This window comes from Sapajus apella, unplaced genomic scaffold (genome assembly GCF_009761245.1).
Source record: "Sapajus apella isolate SASKATOON/1434 unplaced genomic scaffold, GSC_monkey_1.0 scaffold180, whole genome shotgun sequence".
In the NCBI taxonomy this organism is placed as follows: Eukaryota; Metazoa; Chordata; class Mammalia; order Primates; family Cebidae; genus Sapajus; species Sapajus apella.
The window spans coordinates 1,200,082-1,224,885 of record NW_022437120.1 but is presented as its reverse complement, the minus strand read 5'-3'; the positions used below and the strand labels follow the sequence as shown (position 1 = coordinate 1,224,885).

General features: G+C 43.3%; 1 protein-coding gene across 4 annotated transcripts in view; it reads right to left on the bottom strand.

Annotated features, from left to right (window-relative positions):
• Positions 1-2,976: 2,976 nt before the first annotated feature.
• Positions 2,977-24,804, bottom strand: part of PINX1 (PIN2 (TERF1) interacting telomerase inhibitor 1) — a 74,632-nt gene continuing 52,804 nt past the window's right edge. For all 4 annotated transcript variants that reach the window (XM_032268379.1, XM_032268382.1, XM_032268380.1 and 1 more), the window contains one exon: positions 2,977-3,937. In XM_032268379.1, the coding sequence (XP_032124270.1) occupies positions 3,425-3,937 (513 nt within the window). In that variant the 3' untranslated portion in view covers positions 2,977-3,424. The remainder of the gene's footprint in view (positions 3,938-24,804) is intronic.

Below are 24,804 nucleotides of genomic sequence, written 5' to 3'. Positions count from 1 at the left end.
TGTCTCTACTAAAAATACAAAAATTAGCCAGGCATGGTGGTAAGCACCTGTAGTTCCAGATACTTGGGAGGCTGAGGCGGGAGAATCGCTTGAACCAGGGAGGTGGAGGTTGCAGTGAGCTGAGATCAAGCCACTTCACTCCAGCCTGGGGGACAGCGACTCCCTCTCAAATATAAAATAATAATAAAAGGCTGAGAGGCCCTTCTGTAAAAGCGGATGATAATGGTTACCTCCTGCGTTGTTTGAGGACTAAATGAGTTGACTTATTTAAAGTGTTTGGAATAAGGCCAGGCATCCAAGACCTCACACAATAAAAATAACCCATTAAAAATAACAGAAAAGGAGAGAAGGCTGCTGCAGGACAACACAGAACCTTTTCAGTGGACAAGCATTTTCTTGGGAGCCTACTTTTCCTCTTTAAACTGAAAGACCCAAGGAAAACACTGGAGACTAAAACTGATGGATTTTTACCGGGTGAAATGATTCAAGGCAAAAACAGGATTCATAGGCTACCCATTTTTAAAGTACCAAGCACAAAATAGTTTGCTGTTCTAATTTCCATTTAGATCCAGAAAACTAAGTGGACTGAAAGACAGACATGGAAAAAGGAAAAATTGAAAGCTGAGAGTATCTAGATAAAATAGAGTCTCTGTCGCCTTTGGATCAAATCTGCTCTTTGCTGAGCATATGACTCATTCTCAGGCTGCCCACTCAATTATTAAAATCCTTCAGGAGCGGCCGGGAGCAGTGGCTCACACCTATAATCCCAGCACTTTGGGAGGCTGAGGTAGGCAGATCACTTTGAGCTCAGGAGTTTGCGACCAGCCTGGGCAACATAGGGAAACCCTGTCTCTACTAACAATATAAAAATTAGCTGGGTGTGGTGGTGCGTGCCAGTAATCCCAGCTACTTGGGAGGCTGACGCAGGAGAATCGCTTGAATCCAGGGGGCAGAGTTTGCAAAAAAAAAAAAAAAATCATTCAGGAGGCCTTTCTCCAGCCCTTGAAAACAATCATCATCACATTCTACATTATCTCAATAAAAGTTGCATGTTGGCCAAGTGTAGTGGCTCACATTTGTAATCCCAGCGTTTTGGGAAGCCAAACAGGGAGAATCACTGAAGGCCAGAAGTTCAAGTCCAGCCTGGGCAACACAGCAAGATCATGTCTCTAGAAAAACTAAGAACATTAACCAGGTATGGTGGCACATGCCTGCAGTCCCAGCTACTCCGGAGGCGGAGGCAGAGGCAGGAGGATTGCTTGAGCCCAGGAGTTCAAGGAGGCAGTGAGCTTTGATCAGGCCCCTGCACTCCAGCCTGGGCAACAGAAAGAGACCCTATCTCTGGGAAAAAAAACAACAAAAAAACCCCCAAAAAACCAACAGTTGCACATGAAGTCTTATAGTTTGGCTGCCTTGGAATTCCTAACTCCAGGAACCAGCAGCTCCGATCCGCACCTCCCTCCTCTGGTCTTCCCACCCAGCCCCTGCACCCACCTCTGACCTAAATGCATCTCACCTGCCTCCTAAATACGCCTGCACACAATTGGGTATATTATCTGGGCTCTAATTTTTACTGGTAAAGGAAGTGAAAGCAAAAGATGCCCCCCCGCCGCCAAAAAAATCCAACCAGCATATATTTATTTTCGAAAGTTAGCTCCCCTTAGGTCTCATGCATTCCCACTTCTCTCTGGATCTCTGGCTTCACAGGCAAGATGGGACAGGCAGGGAGAACTTGGGCATGTGCCCTCTGTAGAGAAAGAGACTTCAGAAACCTCTGAGGCTTTATTAGCCTGGGATTCTAAACTCTGGGGGACGTGAAAACTCAGAGATGAGTCCTCAGGCTCTATATTCATAAGAATCTTTTCTCTCTGTGTGTGTGTGTGTCTTTTTAAACAAACAGCACTGCGCAGTACCCTTGGAGACTAAAGCCGAATGTCCTTCACGTTATTTTCTGTACATTTCAAGAATGTCGGGACCATGCTTCCTACCTAATGTGTGACCTTGAGAGTTAAAATCAAGGGCAAAAGATCACAGAATTGGGGGGCGAGTTTGAGCTCCCGTCACTAGCCACAATCTCTATATCAAATGGAGCACGACACACCTCCTGGGCTCTCCGGCCACATTTGCCTGAAGCAGGGCCAGGCATCCTAAAGGCCCCTATGGCAGGCTGGGGACATGTGGCGTGGGGAAAGGGGGTGCAGGGAAACTGGGACCTAGGAGAGGAGTCTGAGAAAGAGAGAAGGAACGCCTACGTGGATGAAAAGGAAAAGCAGGAGATGAAGGCGGCGCAGAGGGCGGAACAGCGGACACAGGGCTGGGAAGGTGCCGGGCTGGACTCCAGAACCTCAGCTGAGCGTTTCCTTCTCATGTGTCCCAGGGACAGTGTGAAGGGTCTGCAGGCATCTGAGTGAACCCACAGGCAGAGTTCAGCTGGCACACAAGGGGACGGCCAGGGCGTGGCAGACGAGGGCGGCACAAACATGGTGCTGAGACGCCACTGCTGGGAGCGGGCTGAATGGTGTCTTTTGCTCTAAGGACTTTCATAAGACAGTCCCAATCTGGAGACTGACTTTAGTTTCATGGCCTTAGCCTCTCAGTTTCTTGAGCCTTCTCAGGACCTCCTGATCATGACAAAGAAGTAACTATTTACAACCATGTGACAGATAAATCAGTACAGGTGATTTTTCCTGAGGGACCCCCAAAGGGAAACATATGAGAACACCCATTCTCGGCGGAGGAATGGCAAGAGTCCTCCTATGAGAGCCAAGAGATGACACTGGCCCCGAGCCTGTTCACTGCTGAAGCTTTGCAGTGGCAGGGGAGACCTCAGAACCGTCGGCTCCGCTGCTTAGTGGAGGGCGTTACAACGTTTGCCATCAAAACCACTACACCTCTCTGATTTGGGAATGTAATCATATAATTTCTACTTGGCAAAAATGTTGGTTGGCTACAGAACAAAAAGAACAATCTGAATCCAAGCTATTGCCTCTTAATCCTTTAATTAGACTGAGTCTTTCAGAAGAAAGCACCATTCATGGTTATTGAAGGGAACCAAGAGCAAACAGAGACAGTGACACACACACACACATGCGTGCACACATACACAAGCGCATGTGCACACACGTGTGCACTTACATGAATGCATATATTCATATGAATATAATTAAACACTCTTGCTGAAGGGCTCAGAGTTCATAAAAAAATTTATTTGTTTCTGAAAGCCATGATTTAGAACATTAAAAAAGTCCTCCTGGGAACCTAAGTTGGGGGAAACGTGGCGAGAGGGCAGGACTTGGCAGCCCATGGGCATGTCACAAGATGCGCCCAGGCTCTCTGGGGTGAACTCTGCTCTGACTTCAGGCCAGAGTGTCTCCCGGGGCAGCGCCCTGACAGCTGAGTGGTCGGAGGCCCCGGCTGGGGAGATTCATTTGAAATCTTTCTTCTTCTTCTTCTTTTTCACTGGCGTGTCTTCTGGCGTAGCATTCTCCGCTATCTCTACCGGCTTTTGCAGCTTTTTCTTCCCTCTCCTCTTTTTGGGCTTCAGGGTGAAGTCTAGGCCCTCAGGCGGCTGCTCACAGTCCCCAGCATCCTGAGCAGAGGTCTCGGAGCCCTGGTCCCAGCAGGGGCCTCTGAGCTGCTTCCCCGCACTCTTCTTCTTGGCCCCCTGCTCCTGGGCCCCGTCCCTCGTGAGATTTTCCTCCGTATGCCTCTTGGCCTTAAGCTTCGGGGAACTCTTCACATCCTTACCTGCTGCCTCTTTGTTTCTTTTCTTCATCTTTTTTCTATCCACCTGAGTCTCGGAAAGGTCAGGCCCTGGATCTGGGACCTGGGGCTTGTTCTTCAGTGCTGCCATCCGCTGGGCAAAGTACTCCCGGATGGTGAGGGCACTGGTTGTCGTGCTTTCGTTCTCGTCTGGTGTGGAGGAACTGGCATCGCCCTACGGTGGGGAGAGGAGTTAAAAGGCAGGTCAGCATCAACTGTTCATCCCTCGCCGCACCCGGGAGGCACTCATACCCAGCACGTAGGAGACAGGACTGCGTGCCAGGCTCCCTTCGGCCTCTCCCTTCTGGCCGGCCTGAACTGCAGGCCTGCAGCAAGGGGGCCAGCCACACACTCCGGCTGAGTACTAGGTGGGGTGACAGGTAGAAGCTAATGTCAGAAGGGAGCTGGCAAGCCGCCTCCACGGAATTCTGAGTGAACATCTCCCTAGAAACAAGTGTTGTGGTGACTAAGCTCCCAGAGTCTCCCATGAAAACAGAGACACTGGCGTTCCAGAGTTTGGCGACTGTGTTAGACAAGGATGTCAGCTTCACTATGGATTACGCCGGCCTCTGTGTGCCAATCTAGAAACTCAGATGCCCCCTGGATAGGTTAACCGTCCATGAGGACAGGAGCCGCATTCCACCCTAGACCCTGGCTTTCCGGGGGCGCCCTTTCTCCCCGAAAGGCAGGGCGTGGCCGCTTTGGCAGCTGCTCCCAAAGGGAGTGCGGAGAGCAGCTGCGTGTGTCTCAGCCTCCCTGAAGAGGCACGGGCCAGCCTGGGGGCTTCTTTCCCTCTCTGGGGATGGGGAGCAGGGAAATGCCCCATCTTTCCCCAACAAAAACTAGACACTCAGGACTGTGTCTGTGCTGTTTTTAAATGTGAGGAGTTACTCACACATAACAGCTGGGATTAGGTGAGGCTTACATTTTAATTTTAAATGAATATACTGCATTGTCAGGTAATAATCTACTATAAAAAAAAACATGAAAAAAAGTTATGTATCTAAAAGTACATTTTGCTCTAAAGCTTGGGAAGCAAGAGGAAATTCCCAAGGGGAGAATCTGGGATCAAGAATGAAATGCTGGAATCACCATTTGGGTTGAGGCTGCAGTAAGGCAAGGAGACGCACCTGTGAGGCGGGAAGCGCCTTCCGCTCAAAGACTATGGGAAGATGCTTGAAGTCAAGTCAATGTCTGCAGCAACTCTGCCCACAGCCTCTGGAAATAACCAAGCCATTAAATAGCCAGGCTACACAGGTTTTCCATCACCCAGCTTCTTCCTTCCTACTCATTTACTCCCACAAGAAGAGTCTGGTGTTCCACGCTTTCAAGTTGGGAGGGTGAGAAAGGGCTTCTGAATAAAGCAATCTCCAAAGCAGGATTCTACTATTAATCTTCAACTTGACTGGCAAGGTTCTGCTTGTGCAGGTAACTGAATTACAAACCACCAATTCACAGTGGTCCTCAAAAGCCAGCTCAGTGGGATCCAAGATAACATCCCATTTGCAGTTCCAGCAGAATCGGTATTATCAGGTATCAATGGACAATTGGGCCTTGAGCGGCAAGTGTCCCAGAGAGCTTTCACCAAAGGGTACATTAAAAAAAAAAGTATGTGGTTTTGGAATTTCAAAATAGGCAGAACATGTGGAATAAGTCAACTGAGTTTTGGGAAGAAGTTTACATTTTACCTATTACTATTCAATTTATGCTGAAATTCCATCAGGTCATTTTGAGAAAAATAAAAAATATCTGCCCCAGGAGATCTTTTTGTTCTTCAAATATTGAAAAAGATCTTCTCAAGGCCGTCCTGGTGCTAGCCAAGCCCAGTCTTATGAACAAGAATGATCCTGCCTCCCAGGGAAGGGCACCCTCACAGCCACACTGGGACAGGCTAGGTGATGGTGGCTGGCCCGTTTATGCAACAGAGGTCTCACTGACAGTTTCACAGCACTACAGGAGCCTGCAGTCTGTGGGCCACTCTTTTGGAACGTATTTGTGAGGTTGGAACCCACATCTGAGTCGAACCCTGTGACTCTACCTTTTTCATCTATTGATGAGAATCCAGGTGAATTCCTGATTTTAATCACAGGAACCAATTAATGATATTAACCATATTTTTTATTACCAGGAAATACAAGACCATTTTTGAGTCACTTGTTGAATTCAGTGGGTCTTTCTAACCCCAGAAATAAGTATGCTTATAACCAACTCCTGGGATGTAAGGAGTTTAATGGGCATGGACCACTGCACAGGCTTGGCAGGGCATGGAGACAGGCCAGAGAGGGCCAGCACCCGAATCCTGCTCCTTCGCAACAAAGTGCAGGCCACACAACGACAGGCTGGTGAGAACTGCCTAACGCGGGGTAGCCCCCCTCCCACACCACAGAAACGTGCCTATTTTAAAGACCATGATGGACTCAAAGGAAGAATTCGTTGAAAATCTGACTCCTGCAGGAGCAATGGCCAGGACTCATCTTTCATATACCAAAGTCAGAAAGTCAGTTTCACTGCAGAGATTCTAATCCTGCTTCTGCATTCTTGGCCATGGCATCACATAAAAATAAACACATCTTTTCAAGAAAACTAATGCTTTTATATCAAAGCATTGATATAAAAGTGGTCTCTATCAAAGTAAACAAGTATTGAGAAAAACAAGTTACTTTTAAGTATTTTGAAATGACAGTAACTTGCATTTTCCCACATTTCCATTAAACACACAATACAACCTCAAGAAATAAATTCTGATATTTAAACGTGACTCTGACTGCTTCACAAATGTTGAGAATGTCTCTGTTTGCTAATGGAGCTCCAAAAACTAATGAAACGAATTTACGAGTAACTTGAACACTTCTGGTTGCATATAAAATACTACCAAGAAATATGGTTAACTCATCATCTTGCCAAATGTGGTTTAAGCTTAGGGATTCAGGAAATGTCTCTCTCTTTTTGAAACTCCAATGCCTGCTGTCAACTAAAGGAGGTTTTTGCCACCAATGGGAAAAACCGCAATTACTGCACCAATGTAATAAAATAAGCAGAACTGGCCTGCTCTGTTCACAGTAAGCCTAATGGTCCTCTCCCTTCCTTAAGTGCTAATGAGTGCATCGCACATGTCAAAAACATCTGATGACTGACTTTCCCAAATGGTAAGCGGGCTTTAATTTCTACCCAATCAGTAAGTATCTTGTGGCTTTGAACAGAGATGACTCCGGAGCACCTGTTCCCCAGTTCACAGAGCCCTAAGAGTTTAAAGCCAGGCCCACGGGCACCCTGTTCAATCATGTAAGGAAGCTTCACTCAAAGTGATCAGGCTTGGGGGTCCTGCAGAAGGCAGCTATCACCAGCGTGTCAGGCACTTGACATCATGTGGCATCTCAGCTGACTCTTGCAGCAACCTGAGGAGAGGCGTCCACTCCACATGACAGGCAGAGAGTGAGACTCCCGGCACTTAATCCGCAGAAGGTCTCACAGCTGGGACATGGCAGGAGAGAGACGGCCCCAAGGCTGCCGGGCGCAAAGCCCTTGTTCCCTCAGGACCCGACTCCTAGCTCCCATCTCATGGACTGCCTTGTCATCTTCTTCTGTCTTCAGAAGCCACCCCAAAAACGAAAATATGTATCAGTTGACCGCGTAATCCAGAGACTAAGGTCCACACTCACCTAAGCTGACTGATGCAGAAAAATTATCCACAGAAATAGTACATTCAGAAGAGAAAAACACTACATCATCTTGGTTTGCAATTCATATAAATAAAAAAAGCCTGAAGTCAGAATTAAGAGTTTTATAATTTATCAAACTAGCATGTACATTCACTTGAAAAAGTGTGACTGTCTTAAAGCAGAGAGTAAAACCAAAGTCCAGGCCTTCCACCCAGGCAAGAAGCCCTCTTGGGCAGCTGCTGGACAGCCTCCACCCAGACACTTCCGATATGGAAAGGTGGCTGCTCTCGTTCTCTGCCTCAGTTTCCTCCTCAGCAAAAGGTAGATTCAGGTGGTTCACGGGCATATGCCGTGTGCCATGGTTAGAGCTGGAGAATCTTAAGGCCATCTCTGGCAATTCTGAGTTATCTCTGAGGAAAAAACAAACAGTGGGGACAAAGGCAAGCTGACCCTGCCAGGTATCAATTACAATACACCACAGTCCTCTCGGGTCCCTGAAAGATGCCTGAAGCTACACACACATATCAACTTTTCTCAGATGTCTACAGAATTAGAGTCTGTCTTCTTCTTTCAGGATCCTTCACCTGGAGACTCTGTAGCTCCACAAGTATCTGCGCCAGCTCCTCTGCGCTCACAGAGGACTTGCTCTTGTGTCATTCAAACGTGTATACTGAGATGGATTACCAGTAAAATGCCCAAATACGGAGGGTTCTCCACTCTTCTCGGAAGAATCTTTTGGGGCAAGGACATGAAACAGTTTGCACAGAGATCCTAGTGAGGTCCCTGGAGCAGATGTACTTTACCATAAATCCCCTAGTGATGATCAACATGCCAATCCAGGGATGGGCTTCAATGGCAAGCCTTTCAGCTCGCCAGCCTTGCTCATACATCACTACTGATCTTTTTTTTTTTTTTTTTTTTTTTTTCTTTTTGAGACGGAGAGTTTCACTCTTGTTGCCCAGGCTGGAGTACAATGGCATGATCTTGGCTCATTTCAACCTCCAAGTGATTTTCCTGCCTCAACCTCCCGAGTAGCTGGGATTACAGGCAGGCACCACCATGCCCAGCTAATTTTGTATTTTTAGAAGAGACAGGATTTCTCCATGTTGGTCAGGCTGGTCTCAAAATCCTGACCTCAGATGATACGCCTACCTCAGCCTCCCAAACTGCTGGCATTACAGGCATGAGCCACCGCGCCTGGCATCACTACTAATCTTAAGCGACAAGATGATGGAAGCTTTCTGATTTCTACGTTAAGACATGGAGGTCATGCCGTAACAGTAATCCTTCAATGAACTTTGTTACCAAAGTAGACATGCAGCGCTCAACGGTAATGGATTTAGCAATTGGGGTTGTGAGCCCTGATGGCTACAGCGCATGATGCACAAATGCTCACTGCCACCACAGCCTGTCTGTCATCAGCCTGTGCTGGTTAGTCTGTGAAAAGTTAAGAAAGCTTGGCAAGTGAGTAGTTTGACAGAACATTCTGTACCTTTTCCAAACTTTCCAGCAGGGCAGTTTTGACAAACACAAATTAGGTCTCCATGTATCCCTTCAGGTATGAAGTGACTCTGTGCGACTTGTCAAGACATAGGGATTGTGAAGACCCACTGTCAGCTGTGTGTGTACTTTAAACTCCAACCGAACGGGCAGGATGAACTGACCCAGTCACTCCCTTGCTATGCTGGCCTACAGTGCTCCTCCACATCCCCGTTCACAATCACCTGCATCCCTTTCTTGAAGATAAAGTGCAAGACTGCTTCCTTCCACAAGTCCGACCCCATGTGAGCATCCTTTCTTGTTCGTTACCCATAAGAGCAATTGTGGCTTCTATTTTCTGTATTCGTATAATTTGCTTTACACACATCTTCCCAAGGGAACAAGTTTCTTGAGGACAGGGACCATTTCTATTTCATTTGTATTCACACAATCCACAACCTCCCTAATGAGGAACAAGGTATGGTAACTGCTCAAAAAAAGCACAAAGACACCAAACCCAGCTGGACCAAAGCTGTGAAGACCTCCCACCACCACCCACTGGCCACAGATGCTTTGTGTTTGTCAGCATGAACTTGTATGCCCATCAGGCAGGTCTAATGTGCAGAAGGGGCATGGGAGGGTAAGAAGAGAGTCAGCATTTTGAGTGCAGATTCTTCCCAACCACATGAAAGCACCCTCTTCTCATCAGGTACCATCTTACCTTCCTCTTGATGCAAACTGCTGCTCTAAGATGTACTGCAAGGTACATCTGAGTGCTGTCTGCTGTCAGCCAGTTCCTTCCTGGCCCTTAGCAATAAATAGGAACTCAGTCCAGTGATCCATCCATTTCTCCTTCTTGCCTATCATTCCACACGTTACCACAGTCGCCTTCAAGGGGATAAGTCAATTGGAAAAAAGCAAGGTACCATGTGGTATGGGAACTGCCATGTTCTTTCTGTGGAATTAGTTGAACACAAGCAATGCTAGCAGGGGCTGAACTGTTCGTGCCGAAGAAAAGGGAGTTCTCGGGCATATCAGATACAAAGGTAGCTGCTCACCGGGAGAAGAACAGCATGGGATGGAAGTCACTAGCAGCCTCTGGTAGCAAGCTGTGAAGGTGCACCTACATTATAACTTAGCTGAAAACACAACCTGGGCAAGCTAATTCCAGGGAGTCATCGAAATGGGTTTGCCACTGAAGGCTGAGCTAGGCAGCGATTCACAGCAGTTGGTCGGAAAGCCTGCACTGAGCCACTATGGCGGGCAGCCCTGCTCTTCTCTCTATGGTACTTCTGTGGTTTCATGCTTTTCCTTTGTGGTTTCCACGAAACTGAAAACATTTAGTGTTCTACTGATGAACAGCTATTTTTACACTCACAAAAAGCTTTTCGAGTGTAAAATTTTGTACATTTAAGACACCCATCACTCACATCTGGAATTAGGCTAAACAAAGTCTCGGTAAGGAACAGCCTCAGGGAATTTGCCTGGGAGATGCAATTGGTTTTAGCATTATCAAGTATCACAAGAGTCAAAAACAAACATAAAATCCCACTGACTGAAGACAGCTGTGACTTGAAGTGGTGTTAAAAAAGCAAAGATGTAATAACAGAATGAGAACTATGCAGCAACTCAACTGGAAAATACAGAAACTGTGTGTGTATGCACACATGCAAACAAGTATAAGAACCTGTAGCATGTATTAGAAGCCCAATCTGGAGAGGCTCCAGACGGTTCTCTCTAGAACAGAGATTGGTGAACTTTGGCCACAGGCCTAGTTTTTAATGATTTTTTAAAAATCATTTCTAAATGGTTAGAAGGAAACAAAAGGTTATTTTATGACATGTAAACATTATATGAACTTGAAATACCAATGTCCTTAAAGTCTTGAATTTCCTGTAAAAAAATCTTGTGAAAATTTGTTTTCTCTCTCATTAAAAATCTATACACAATAGGTGCTAAGTAAAAAATCACTGAATAAATTTATTATAAAATCTGCTCTGCGATTGTGAATACAGTACTGCTGACTTTTGGAAGTGGTAGGTGCTTTTTAAGGGCACACACACAATATACCTTTATATGCACGTTTGGAACTGGAAGACACTGGGCTTTGACGAAGTCCTCCAGCTCCATCTCCTGCCAGCGACAGAATCCCTACCTTCCTGAACTGTGTCAGCAAACAGCAGAGAGGCTGCTAACTGCTGCCTGCTTTTCAGCAGCAAAAGACAGAAGACAAAAGTTTGGTGAAAAAGTGATCTGACATAAAAGAGAACCCTCAGCAACCCAGTAAGTATGCAGAGATACCTTTCTAACAATCAGGCATCAGAACTCCACTTGGAATTCACAAGCTCAGCCACACCGCACATCAGAGAAGATAATGCGAACTAGAAGGCACAGAACAGCTTGCCCTTTTCTGGACTTTAGTAGAGAAATACAAAGAATGCCAAATTCCTCACATGAAGCCCAATGCTAACAGAGCTGTTAATTTTATGTCTTTTTCTCTGTTTTTCCCCATATGCCTAATCAGCTATTCTAATTGCCACTTATTAGGAAAAGCCGACATAAACATGTTTTAAAAGGATGGTTCTCTATGGCAACAGATTCTCAAGTAACCAACATCAGGATCACTGACAAGAGTCATCCAGCCTCTGTGGAAAAAGAGGGAAAGAGACAGAGGAGCAGGCTTCTTGCCTCCCTGAAAGGTCCTCAGGCTCGGAGAGTCGCAGTGACTCGTGTGACAGCCTTTCTCGACACACTGGCCATGAAGATAAATGAGGCTCCTCCAGGGCTGGAGATGATCAATGTGACATAGGCCCCGACTTCTGAGAATGATGTCTAAAAATAATCCAAATTGACTGCATTTTATAATTCTAGGTCAACTGGTTCTCTCCCCTGCTCTCCGGAGGCAGGACAAACAGCTTTGATAAACAGCTGAGAGCCAGCACTGGCCTCTCACAGAACAGAGCAGAAGCTTCCAGAGGGTTCTGTCTCTTCCATCTTTACTCCACAAGAAGAGGTGAAAATTGCTTAAGAACCGTGACAACTCAAACGCAGGCTCCTTACTGTAGAAAGCACTGCAGTTACTGAAGGTTCTAGAAAATCTAAAATCTATTCTAAAAAGAATAAGATATTTTTATAGAATAAAATCTTTATGTTGAAACTAAGAATAGGGTATGCATGGTTATATGGAATAATTAAGTAATCATGATTGTTTATAAAAGAAAAGTAACTTAGGTGAATACAGCTGACTAACAAAAAAAGCCTCCTCTTTCAATTCATGTAAACTACGTAAGGCTAATATTTTCACATACTCTTTCTTTCACCAGAAATCAGTGTAGCAAATAAAAATACTTAAGAAATATTTTTATGAGTAAATTTGGCAAGGCAAACTCATTACATGTTTAAAAGATACTGAAATTAGTAAGAATAAACAAAATTCTGAACTTAATCATGTTAAAAAAGTAAACGATGGCCGGGCGCAGTGGCTCAGGCCTGTTATCCCAGCACTTTGGGAGGCCGAGGCGGGCAGATCACGAGGCCAAGAGATCAAGACCATCCTGGCCAATATGGTGAAACCCATCTCTACTAAAAATACAAAAATTAGCTGGGCATGGTGGCATGCGCCTGTAGTCTCAGCTACTTGGGAGGCTGAGGCAGGAGAATTGCTTGAACCCGGGAGGAGGAGGTTGCAGTGAGCCGAGATTGTGCCACTGCACTCCAGCCTGACACCTGGTGACAGAATGAGACTCTGTCTCAAAAAAAAAAAAAAATGTAAATGATAGAAAATAACACAACAGATACTGTTCTTATCACAATAAAAAAGAGAATATACTGGGACAATTTATTTTTAACATAGACAAAAACTAAACAACAACAAACCAACTACAAAGCCAATTCTACTCAGGAGAAGCCCTAACCAGTTACACTGAGATTATAATTTCAAGGAACTCATAAAAAAAAAATCATTACTGCTATTAAATAAATAATTCTATAATAACCTCTTCTCTTAGTTTTACACAAGAATAATTTTTATTTTATAAACAAAAAAGATACTGAAAGCTTAAGTGAAAGAGTATAAGAAAGGCTGTCTGCCTGCATGTTCAAAATCCAAAATGGTTCTTGCAGCAAAACCTGCCTTGTTTGCAACAAAGTATTACTTGCAGTCCCGAACCCACCCAATCACCAGAAATTCAATGCCCTCCAGCATGCTGCTTCTTAAACCATCGGGGTAACGGATGAGTTTTGTCTGTTCTGTTTTTTTATTTATTTTTTTGCCTTTAAGAATTTCCAATCCATTACAGGGTGAAATTTTTATAAAGTTAAAAAAGTTACTAGACAAATTAAATTTTAAAAAGACATCTAAAACCCAGGCCCTAATTTATAAAAAGTATTGTCAAATTACTATAAAAGCTTCCAAGCGCTTACTCTGAGTTTCTGTCTTTATCCTACCTATGGACATACTTTGAGTAGCACTGCTATAAAATATCAACTACCAAAGGACAGAAAACCGGTGTTCAATTTAAGACAGCAGTGGCATGACCTGGCTGTCGAAGATCGGACGCACAACTGACAGAACGCGTGATCTAGGCCAAGTCAAACGCAATCATTTCCAAGACAGGGAAACAGGGTTCTTCAGCAACTTTTTTCAACATAGTTTCTTCCCATGCCTTTCTTCAAACACACTCTTAAACAGAAGGCTGAACTGTACGACACATCAGGGAGCTTTGGCTCAGGTGGGGTGGGGGCAACCCAAAGCTCCTGTCCCTCCCCTCCCCTCATTAAGGCACCTGGGGATCCTAGAACTCTATGGAATCTAGTTTGAAAATCAACAGCTACATTTTTAAGGTCCAATAACATTCTAGCATTCATTATAGCACTCAGCAAAAGGAGAAGGCAAAAGCTTTCGAAGATAAAACTGGTCTTTGGCCGGAAGCGCTGGCTCACACCTGTAATCCCAGCACTTTGGGAGGCCGAGGCGGGTGGATCACCTGAGGTCAGGAGTTCAAGAGCAGCCTGGCCAACATGGCAAAACCCTGCCTCTACCAAAAATACAAAAATTAGCCAGGCATGGTGGTGCACACCTGTAATCCCAGCTATTTAGGAGGTTGGGACAGGAGATCTGCTTGAACCCAGGAGGAGGAATTGCAGTGAGCCGAGGTCACACCACTACCCTCCAGCCTGGGCAACACAGCAGGACTCCATCTCAAAAATAAATAAATAAATAAATTTGGTCTTTAACATTCATTATATAATATACATAATTCTTAACACTGTCATTAACCTTTGAGTCAACAATGGGCTGTCAGAATTGTCCAGCCAACCAATTTCTTCCAAAAATGGTAACAAAGAATCAAGACTGAGCTCCTCAATACTGCAAAGCCTCAAGCTACAAACTGGGTCCTCCTGAGGCTCACAATGGCTGGTGATGACCTCAGGCTGCCCACTCTTCCGGCTCTGCCTGGTGAGGTCAGGAAGAGACCACGAGGAAGGGGAAGCAGGGGACGGGATGATGCTGTCCAGACCTGTCACCACAGTAGCCCTCCTGCTCTCTTCAGACTACGGCTGGGGAAGCAGTAGGCTTCACCTTCTGTGCCAACCCTTCCCCCACACTGCAACCCAAAGAAACGTCCCCTTTCTTCCTGTTTTCATGATGTCACAGAAGGAAAATCTGGGGAAAAATGTTATTTCTGCTTTCCTGGCAAGAGAGAAGGACAGAAGAAAAAATGAGCCAGTGTTTCCCTCCTCTCCTCCTGCACTAGGCCATGTGGATGTCAATTTCTTACTATCACAAAAGCTCTTAAAACCACTTGCTTCATCTGTCAACAAACAAAAAGCCAAATCTAATCCTTTCAGGCCAAACCTATGTTCTGGTGAAGCACTAACCAAACAAAACAGCCCAGCGACTTTCAACCCTTGGGTGTGGTGGCCTCAGCTCACCCTCACTGCTTTCTCATTTCTTCTTTATGAGTGTCTTATTATGAAGTTATGTTTGCTGATCTACAAGACGACATAAATTTTTCCTGGTACTAAAACAACTTTCAAAAACGCCATGACCCACTTTCTCCTTTCTGGCTCCTCTAGAAAGTAGAGGCAGGCCCAGGCCCCGTTTGAAGTCCTTGCTGCCGGGAGATGGCCAGTTTATGTCTCTCGTCCTAGGACAGGAAAAGGATGCACTCTCGGCACCGTGTGCGAGGGTGAGATAAGACCAGAGATTCTGTCCTCAGCGCCTTATCAGCTTTTCCTGCCACTTTCCAGAGCAGACAGGGCCATGGTTGGCAGTGAGTGAAGCTAGCTGGAGGGGGGCTGTGTGTGCGAGGGGCTTGGGGACAGCAGCGAGTGAGGGAGGCAGGGTGTAGAATGAGAAAAGGAAAGAGGTTCTTTGTGTATCTTAAAATGGTTTGGTCCCCCCAAAATTCCCTTTACCTTTTTTAAACACATGGATTTTGCATCTCTGGGGGAACAGCAGCAACCAGGATAGACGTTTTTATGAGGGCTTCCGTTCTGGTTAGAAGGAACCACCACTTTCCTTGCTTTGAGCCCTGCCCCTCACTGCCTTGTGTGACTGGCTCCTGGGCACGTAGCACAGGACGGATCTGCTATCAGATGCTCCGTGGAATGCCTGCAGGGCCCAGGCTGCAGAGCGGGCGCCTTCCACACGCACTCGAGTCTGCACGCGGGCCTCCCCCCGCACACCCACCATCTCTCGGGGCCAGGACACCTTGTTCACACGGGACAGTCTGCCTCACAGTGCAAAGGAACAAGGGAGGCTATGGGACACTCCTCCAAATACAGACGAATGGCATGGATGAGCTGCTTTGTTCCGCAACAAATAACTTCTGAGAATCCACAGATTACACTCTTTAGAAACCCTGGTCTCTTGAAGCTAGGTTAGGGAGGGAGTGAATATAACTCTTAGAAAAGAATTTAGACTAAGCAGGAAAATTTTAACTTAGTTAAGGACTCATTTATAACGAACTCATGAACGTTCAGGTTGAGTATTCCTTATTTGAAATGCTTGGGACCAGAAGACTTTTGGATTTTGGATTTAGGGGTATTAACCTGGAATATCAATATAAATAGACTAAACTGATTTTCCAGGCTGAATATCCCTCCCTCGCTTTTGCAGTTTGTTGCTGATGAAACCAAACCGTTTGTCCTGTAAAGTTCTCTCATAGTCGGATTTTGCTGACTGTATCCCTGTGGTCCAGGTAAACATACTTCTCTGTCTCATGTACCTCCTGTAGGGTTCATGCGAGAGGCAGCCTTACTTTCTAATGGAGCACCTTTCCAATGCCAGCATGTTGTTTTATGAAAAACTGGGCTGGATATATGGTCTAGTAAGTTTGGGAAACAAGCCTGTGCTATTCCTCCCTTTGATTCATAGTGCACATCAGCACCCGAGACACGTGGCGGCTGTTAAACTTCAGAACGACCCACATTTATTTGATCTTGAAACCCTTTTTGGTAAACTCCCGCGGGTATCCCATGAAATCAGTGCTCTGCTGAACCTACTTTGAAAGGGCTATTCAAATAGATAGTTCCATTAACTGGATAAAATGAGTAGTTCTCTTGTTAAACTTGCAGTTAAATCTCTGTTTTGCCCTAGCCTGTCCAACAGGGTGGGCTTTTGCCAAGGTATGTTTTTTGCAAAAATGACAAAAGCATAGCAGAGAAGTGAAAAGAGGACCTGGCACACCTGCCACTGTGGACACTAGCCTGCAGGGTGCCTCTGGGAGAAGAGGTGAGCACTTTCCTAGTTATCCCATGACTGAAATGAGAATGTCTGTTCCTAGGTTTAGAGAAGTTACTCTTCCATTTTGGAATGGAGGGTAGTGAAGAAATAACATATCCTAAGTGGTGCCAAGTATGGACGTATTTTCTTTGTTTACTTTGAAGGCTGCCTACAATCTAGCCATGTTTTTTCAGGACTGTGTGTAAGCAGTGAACCTTGCAGAGTCTGACTGTGACACGACCACTGTGACGAAGAAAGATCTTGGGAGTCAGGTTCCACTGAAAGTCTGTGCAAAGTTCCAACCACAGAACCAGGAATAAATGTATAAAATAATCAAGTGAATAAAATATGGAACATAAGTCAATGGACATATAACAAAATCAAATTCAAAAAAGCAACTTCTAAAAGTTAAATGAAACAAACTTGATTCTGCAACTAGCTGGTGAACAGCCACACAAAAAGAAATTCCAAATGACTTAAAACAGAGTAATTTAGCTGTATACACTGGATAGGAAATATGTAAAGACCAAAAGAACTGCCACACCCCCAAAACAAACCCTCTGAATATCTCTCTCTCTTTTTAAATGATCAAGTAATTGGCATTATCCTGTGCCTATTGTGTATATAATGGTAAATAAGCACATGACTACTGTGATATTCTAATGCTTTTATTCTGGAACCTATTGATTCCAGGAATCTTACTGTGGGTAAGTAAAGATAAAAGATGAATGGAGTTAAGTCCTTGTGGTCCTAAATCTAAATTGGCAATATGATTATAAACTCAGGATACATTTTATGATTAAAAAATCACAGTTGTATACCTGTAACAAGGCCTACAAATGAAGACCAATCTAGGAATAAGTGAACAACCCCAAAGCCTAGACTGAGTCTCTAAATATCATTTACCACAAAAAAGGAATCAGGGAGAAATGGATAACTCCAAGCGTAGGGCAGCAAACGTACACAGAGGGCCTGGAAACTCTTACACTAGATTGGAAGGAAGCTATCAAATACCACTTAGGGTCATGTCAACAAGTACTCAGGTCATTATCTATGTATACAAATGCCACAGATTTTTGTATGTTCATCATGTATCCTGCAACTTTACTGCATTCATTTATCAGTTCTAACAGTTTTCTGGTAGTCTTTGGGGTTTTCTACATGTAGGATCAGGGCATCTGCAAACAGAGGTAATTTTAACTTTTCCTTTTCAATTTAGAGATCTTTTATTTCTTTTTCTCATCTGACTGCTCTTGATGGTACTTCCAGTACTATGTTGAACAGAAATGGAAAGAATGGGCATCCCCGTCTTGTACCAGATCTTAGAGGGAATGCTTTCACCTTCCCCCCGTCCCCACTGGTTATGACACTAGAGATACGTTTTTCGTAGATGGCCTTTATTTTGTTGAGAAATTTTCTTTCTATAACTAAACTGTTTAGAGTTTTTACCAAGAAAGGATGCTGAATGCTTTTTCTGCGTTAGCAGAGATGATCACATGGTTTTGTCTTTCTGTTAATATGATGCATTACTTTGACTAACTTACACCATTAAACCAGTCTTGCACGCCAAGGAAAACTCCTAAACAAATAAAAACTTAGCCAAAAAAGAAATTAAAAAAAAATCCCATTTATGATAGCATTAAAAAAAAATCAAAATACTTAGGGATAAATTTAACATAGGCGGTAAAAGATCTGTACACTGAAAACTATAAAACACTGATGAACAAAAAAGGACACAGATAAATGGAAAGATATTCCATGCTCAAGAATGAAAATATTATTAAAATGTCCATATTACCCAAAGCAATATACAGACTCAATGTAATCTGTCAAAATCCCAATAGCATTCTTAACAGAAATAGAAAAAACAATCCTAAAATCCACATGGAAACACAAAAGACCTCGAATAACCAAAGTAATTTTCAGAAAGAAAAATAAAGCTGGAGACACCATACTTCCTGATCTAAAATTATACTACAAGCTACAGTAATTAAAGCAGTATGGTACTGGCGTAAAAAAACAAGACACACAGACCAGTTGAAGAGGATAGAGAGTCGAAATAAATCTAAACATTTACAGTCAACTAATTTTTGACAAGAGCATGAAGAAGACATAATGGGGAAAGGATAATCTCTTCAATAAATGGTGCTGGAAAAACTGGGTTTCCCATGTAAAAGAATGAAATTGGACCTTATCTTACAACATACACAAAAATCAACTCAAAATGGATTAAAGATCTAAACATAGGACCTGCAACCATAAAACTACCAGAAGAAAACACAGGAGAAAAGTTCCCTGACACTGCTTTTGGCAGTGATGTTGTGGGTATCATACCAAAAGCTCAGGCTACAAAAGCAAAACTACGTAAATAGGACCACATCAAACTAAAAAGCTTCTGCACAGCAGAGGAACAGTCAGCAAAATGAAAAGGCAACCCACGAATTAGGAAAAAATACTTGCAGACCATGTATCTGACATAAAGTTAGTATCTAAAACTTAAAAAGAACTCAGGCAACTCAATAGCAAGAAAACATATAACCTGATTAAAAAGTGGGCTAAGGACCTGGACAGGCATTTCGCAAAAGATGACACACAAATGACCAAAAGATGCTCAACATCACTAACCATCAAGGAAATGCAAATCAGAATCACCATGAGATATCACCCTACACCCATTAGGCGAGTTATTATCAAAAAGGTAAGAGATAGTAAGTATTGGCAAGAGTGTGGAGAAACAGGAACCCTTGTACACTGCTGGTGGGAATGTAGACTGGCATGCCCATCATAGAAAACAGTATGGAGATTCCCAAAGGAATTAAATATAGAACTACTGTATGGCCCAGCAACCCCTCTTCTGGTAATATACCCAAAGCAAATCAAATCACCTTGTAAGATAGCTTCGCTCCCATGTTCACTGCAGCAGTTTGCATAAAAGCCAAGAAATGGAAGCATCCTAAGTTTCTGTCCACGGATGAATGGATAAAGACACTGTGGTGTATATATATGTATACAACAAAATATAATCCAGCCTTTAAAAAGGAGACCTAGAGGACACTATGCTAAGTGAAATAAACCAGACAGGAAAGAAACATGTGGCATGATCTCACTGATATGATGGAATCTTAAAAAAAAAAAACAAAAACAAACAACAAAAAAAAAACCCCCACAAATATACAGAAATAGAGAGTAAGACAAAACAGTGGTTACTGGAGCAGGGTGGGGATGGAAATGGGGAGATGTAGCTCAAACGATGCAAAGTAGCAGGTGTGTAAGTCCCCACGCCATACCTTAGATCTCTGGACTTCAGATCTAAGGTATGGTGTGGGGACCGTAGTTAATGAGAGTGTACTCTGTTAGGAGCTTCACTAAATGAGATTATAGCTGCTCTTGCCATGAACAGAAAAATGGGTAACTATGTTACTTCATATATGTGTAACTCATAACATGTTGTACAACTTAAATATACTGGATACAAAAAAATTTTTTAAAAAGTACTCAGAGGCGGGGCGCAGTGGCTCACACCTGTAATTCTAGCACTTTGGGAGGCCGAAGCAGGCGGGTTATCTGAGGTTGGGAGTTTGAGACCAACCCGGCCAACATGGTAAAACCTCCATATCTATTAAAAATACAAAAATTAGCAGGGCATGGTGGCTTACAGCTGTAATCCCAGTCACTCGGGAGGCTGAGGCAGGAGAATCGCTTGAACCCGCGAGGTGGAGGCTGCAATGAGCCATGACAGTACCACTGTACTCCAGCCCGGGCGACAGAGCAAGACTTTATATCAGGGAAAAAAAAAATAAAATACCTAAAGACAAGACTCAGGAGCCAGGTTCCCATTGGGTAGGAATGGAAAATTTGATCACCAATAAAGATAATAGCTGCCATGCACTAAAACATGAAACATTTCAATTCACAAGCAATACAAAAAAGGAAAACCTTCCAGTCACCTTTGGAGAATGCTAGAGCAGCTCCTCGTTTGGAAATTGCTAAATAAAGGGCATAAATATTTATTCTTTCCCATATAATCTGTTCCTCAGAATAATCTACTAATAAAGGGAAATATACATTCCAAATTTCATTCTAAAAATGAAACAGGAACAGAAAGAAATATGGAGGGAGACTCCATAGATTGAAAGACATTTAAAAGATATATCAACCAATTGTTTTATGTGACCCTTCTTTGAATCTTAATTCAATGAAAATCTAAAGAAAATTCAAATTTATGACATTTTATGAACAATTGAACTTTGAACACTTACTAATAGTATGGAATGACTATCCATTTTTAGAGTATAATGGCATTGGAGTTACACATTTTAAAAAAGGATCCCTTAACCTTTAGAGATAAATACTCGAGTACTAAAACACCTGTGGATGAAATATTGATTTCTGGGATGGATTTGTTTCAAAGTAACAAAGAAAAGAGACGTGTCTCGAGCACTTACAGACTAGCCATCAGTATGTTTGCTATTCCCCCAGAGGACCTGGGCTTTGTAGATATGGTCTTTTCTCCTCTCTGGAAAGCCTCTGAACCTGCCAGCTATTGCTCCTTCGAGACACTTGCAAAGGTTATCTCCCTTGATCTCTGCATGCTAAATCCGGTGCTGCATCACATATGCCCCGGTCCTCCAGCGCAACACTCAAGGCCTTTGCCCCGGTTGACTGTGAATGTCGCAGACTTCCTGACTAGATTGTGAATAGGGATTATACCTTATTCATTTAATCGTCTGTCATGCAATCATGCTATTGGATGGCAAGAAAAACATCTGAGTTAAGGAGGAAAAGGAATTGGAGGGGAGAGGGAACCAGATAGGAAGAAAATGATTGAAGTACTATTACTTAGAAGAATTATGAAACAATGAGATGTTACCCTGAAGGGAGTCATTCTAAGACTATATACAGCCTTGTGTAAAGGCACTGAGTCAATTCAAGCCTAATCCCAGAATTTTAAAACATAAATGACTAGCAGTAGGCTGTTTATGGCTCACTTATAACTTCAACTCAAAGGCAGCTGATTTTATTCACTAATTTTAAGAAGGCGCCTCCACGGTATGAGCCTAAAGTGGTAAAGCTCTGTAAGAATCCCCATAAGGAGTCTAAAATGAACTGTGACCAGTGATGATTATGTGTCATGCATCATGACTAATCCAATGTAGAGTACCTGAGGTCCATTAAAAAACAAAATAATATGACAGTCAGGCTTCCACCTGTATAGTAACACACAGATCTCCATAGCAGGGAGGACATGGGGGATGAGAATGAGGAGGCTCATCTAGAACAAAATGACTGATTTAACTGAGTAATGTCACTGTTTAACTTTATAAAGCACATCATATATTTTAGATAACAAAGTAAGCAGGCACACAAATCCAATCTGCGATTTTAACAACTTGGGAATAAGAATTGGATACATTATTTTAAAGCTGATACTCTATTTACAAGTTTCAGTGCTACCTAGAAATAAAAGAAAACTAACTGCACTGATTCTCAGCGTCTACTCAACAATTTCCTATAAAATCTACTTTCCTTTGAGAAAGGGTGCTGACATGAAATGTTCAGATTTACTTAGGTAAAGTAGCTTTCCGAGGTCAGCTTTTCTGTTTCCAGAAGAAGAAACCTCACAAAATCTAGTTTACTGAAAGGCATAAAATAAGTTTAAGCATCTGTTAAAAAGCTACTTGGAGTTCAGGCCCACAAAATGCTTCAAAACCAGCAGGTAAAACTCAAAACCTCCAGTCAGAATGAGAATTACAGGAGCCTGGACTCAAGTCAGGGGACAGAGGTGGCTGGAGGCAGGATGGCGTTACTGCTACTACTTTGCTTAAAACAAGCCTTTTTGATGCAGAAAAGATAAACTTGTCAAAGAACAACAGATGACAAATCAAAGACTAAAGCATTTCAGCCTTGTGCTCCTTGGCAGAGACTGCCCGCTGTTCGAAGAAATACAAACTCTGAGTGAACTTCCTAGAGGCTCAGGCGGCTTCAGATAAGAATTCACAGACCCTTGAGAAACAGAAAAACCTACCAGCATTCTGATTCCTAATAAACATAAAGAGCCATATCATATAAATCTTACCAAGGAAAAAAAACACTTCTTTTTAGAAAACTCCCACAAAGTTTTAAGCTAGTTCAAGACTGTGTTTTAAACAGAAATTCTGGTTGTTACAAAGGAATTATATAAGATTACAATTTAATGACAGATAAGCATCAAGCGGTATTCTAAACTACACTTAGCACCATTAGGGACATCCTACTAACTTCAGGCTAAATTTAAGCTGCTTCTTGCATTATTCTATGGAAGGATTGGCCTACCATATTAACCCATCAGAACCTTATTTTAATACTTTAAAACCAGTCTAGGAAAGACAAGTTTCTTAGTCTCCATCCAATCATGATCCGGTGATAAATTTTCCAAATAACTTAATTACAAACAGTTTGAATTACAAAGAACCCTAAGGCACAGGAAAATGTTTATTTAAATTACTATTAAAAAAAACACTTTCAGGTAGCTTCAAGCAATAGAGTAACACTCACTTATACAAACATTTGCTGTACTAATTACAATTAGTTCTTATTATAGCAATCCCATTGGGACACTTTGAACAATAAGCTGGGGTTGAAGCTGTTTTTTCCTCTAGAACGGAAGTTCTTAAACCCCAAACTCAAATAAGAAAGAAGAATACAAATGCTTTTCACAACACTGAACTAACTCGTGTTGAAAGATCAATTTTTAAGTACTCAGTGTGTGGAGGTCTGTTGCTTGTGTATGTATACCTACATATATGTGTGTACAGCACCTCCCTCCCTGTAAGGAACAAATACTACGTACTCTAAAGGAACACAAATAATGGACTGAGAATAGTTATTTTCTCTTTAGCTAGACAAGTGTTTAGGCTTGTTACGTGAAAATCAAATAAAAGATGGAAGGATTACCTACCTGGAAACATTGTGGACTGGGTATATCACTACCAGATCAAGGGAGTTTATACGGCGAACGCAGCCACTTTCCTCACTGAGGGCATCCGGGTTGGATGTGGCTCCACTAGTGCCTTTGGTTTATAATCCTTCTTCATTTTTCACATTTTCATCGATTCAGAATGCCTTGTTGTCTTACAAAAGTATTCTTAATCATTTGTTCACTTCCTTGCCAACATATTTAAAGAGCTGTTACATTTGAGGTGAATTTGTTGGGACTGATAAACCTGATAACTGAACATCAGGGTTAAGTCTATAAATGGCGTCAGTACCTTCCTAAAGCCAATACAGACGTGAAGAGGCTTTGTGATTCCTTGCTCTTCTCTTGCATGGTTGGCGCTCTGTTTCTACAACACCAAGTAGTGTGGCTGTCTTGGTAAACAGGGGAATGGCGCCAGCAAAGGCAGGGAGTTGCATGGTGCACACGTGACATATCCTAGGCAAGGGAAGCCAGGACAGTGTGAGCAGAACTATAACCCCAAGAAAGAAAGAAAAAGTCCCAAGTCTCAGTGTGGCTGCGGCATAGGAAGGACCCCTCCAGTCTATTTTAAGAAAATTAAGCAAGAGCTATTCCCCCAAAGGGCTCACCCCACAGGGTTGGATCCTGCGACTGGTCAATGCAGGGGCACAAAGGCTCTGCCCTTTCCAAAGATCTGGGGCAGCTGGGAAGAGCTCCCTATGGAGTCAGATGAAAACTTCAGTCCACACTGCAGGCCCAATCTTCTCCCTATGTAATCTTGCTTCCAGCAAGTGGTCTTGAAGGCACTCCTATGAACTTTCTGCAGGCCAACTCCCAGGAACCAACCTGCAACCCAGCACCTCACCCGAGACAGCCCTCAGCTAGTGGCAGATTACACTCCACTGTGGCTCCTTAATGGGAAGCATGTCTATTCGACTGTCATGATGCTCGTTTTTAAGGCTTCCAAGTAGTCCCCTGGTCTGAGTGAATTATCTCATGAGGAAACAATTACTGTGTGTGTGGAGGGGTAGGCAACATGTACTCTGGTTGCAAAACAATACACATTTTAGCACTTTGACTCTTACCCAATTTTTCCCATGAGCTCTGTTACTTTTAATGTGGAACTTTGCAAAATGTAGTATTTTTCATGAATGCATAAATTGTGTTATAGCAGAAATGTCTGTATTTGACATATTATATATATGTTTCTGCACACACACACACACACACACACACACACA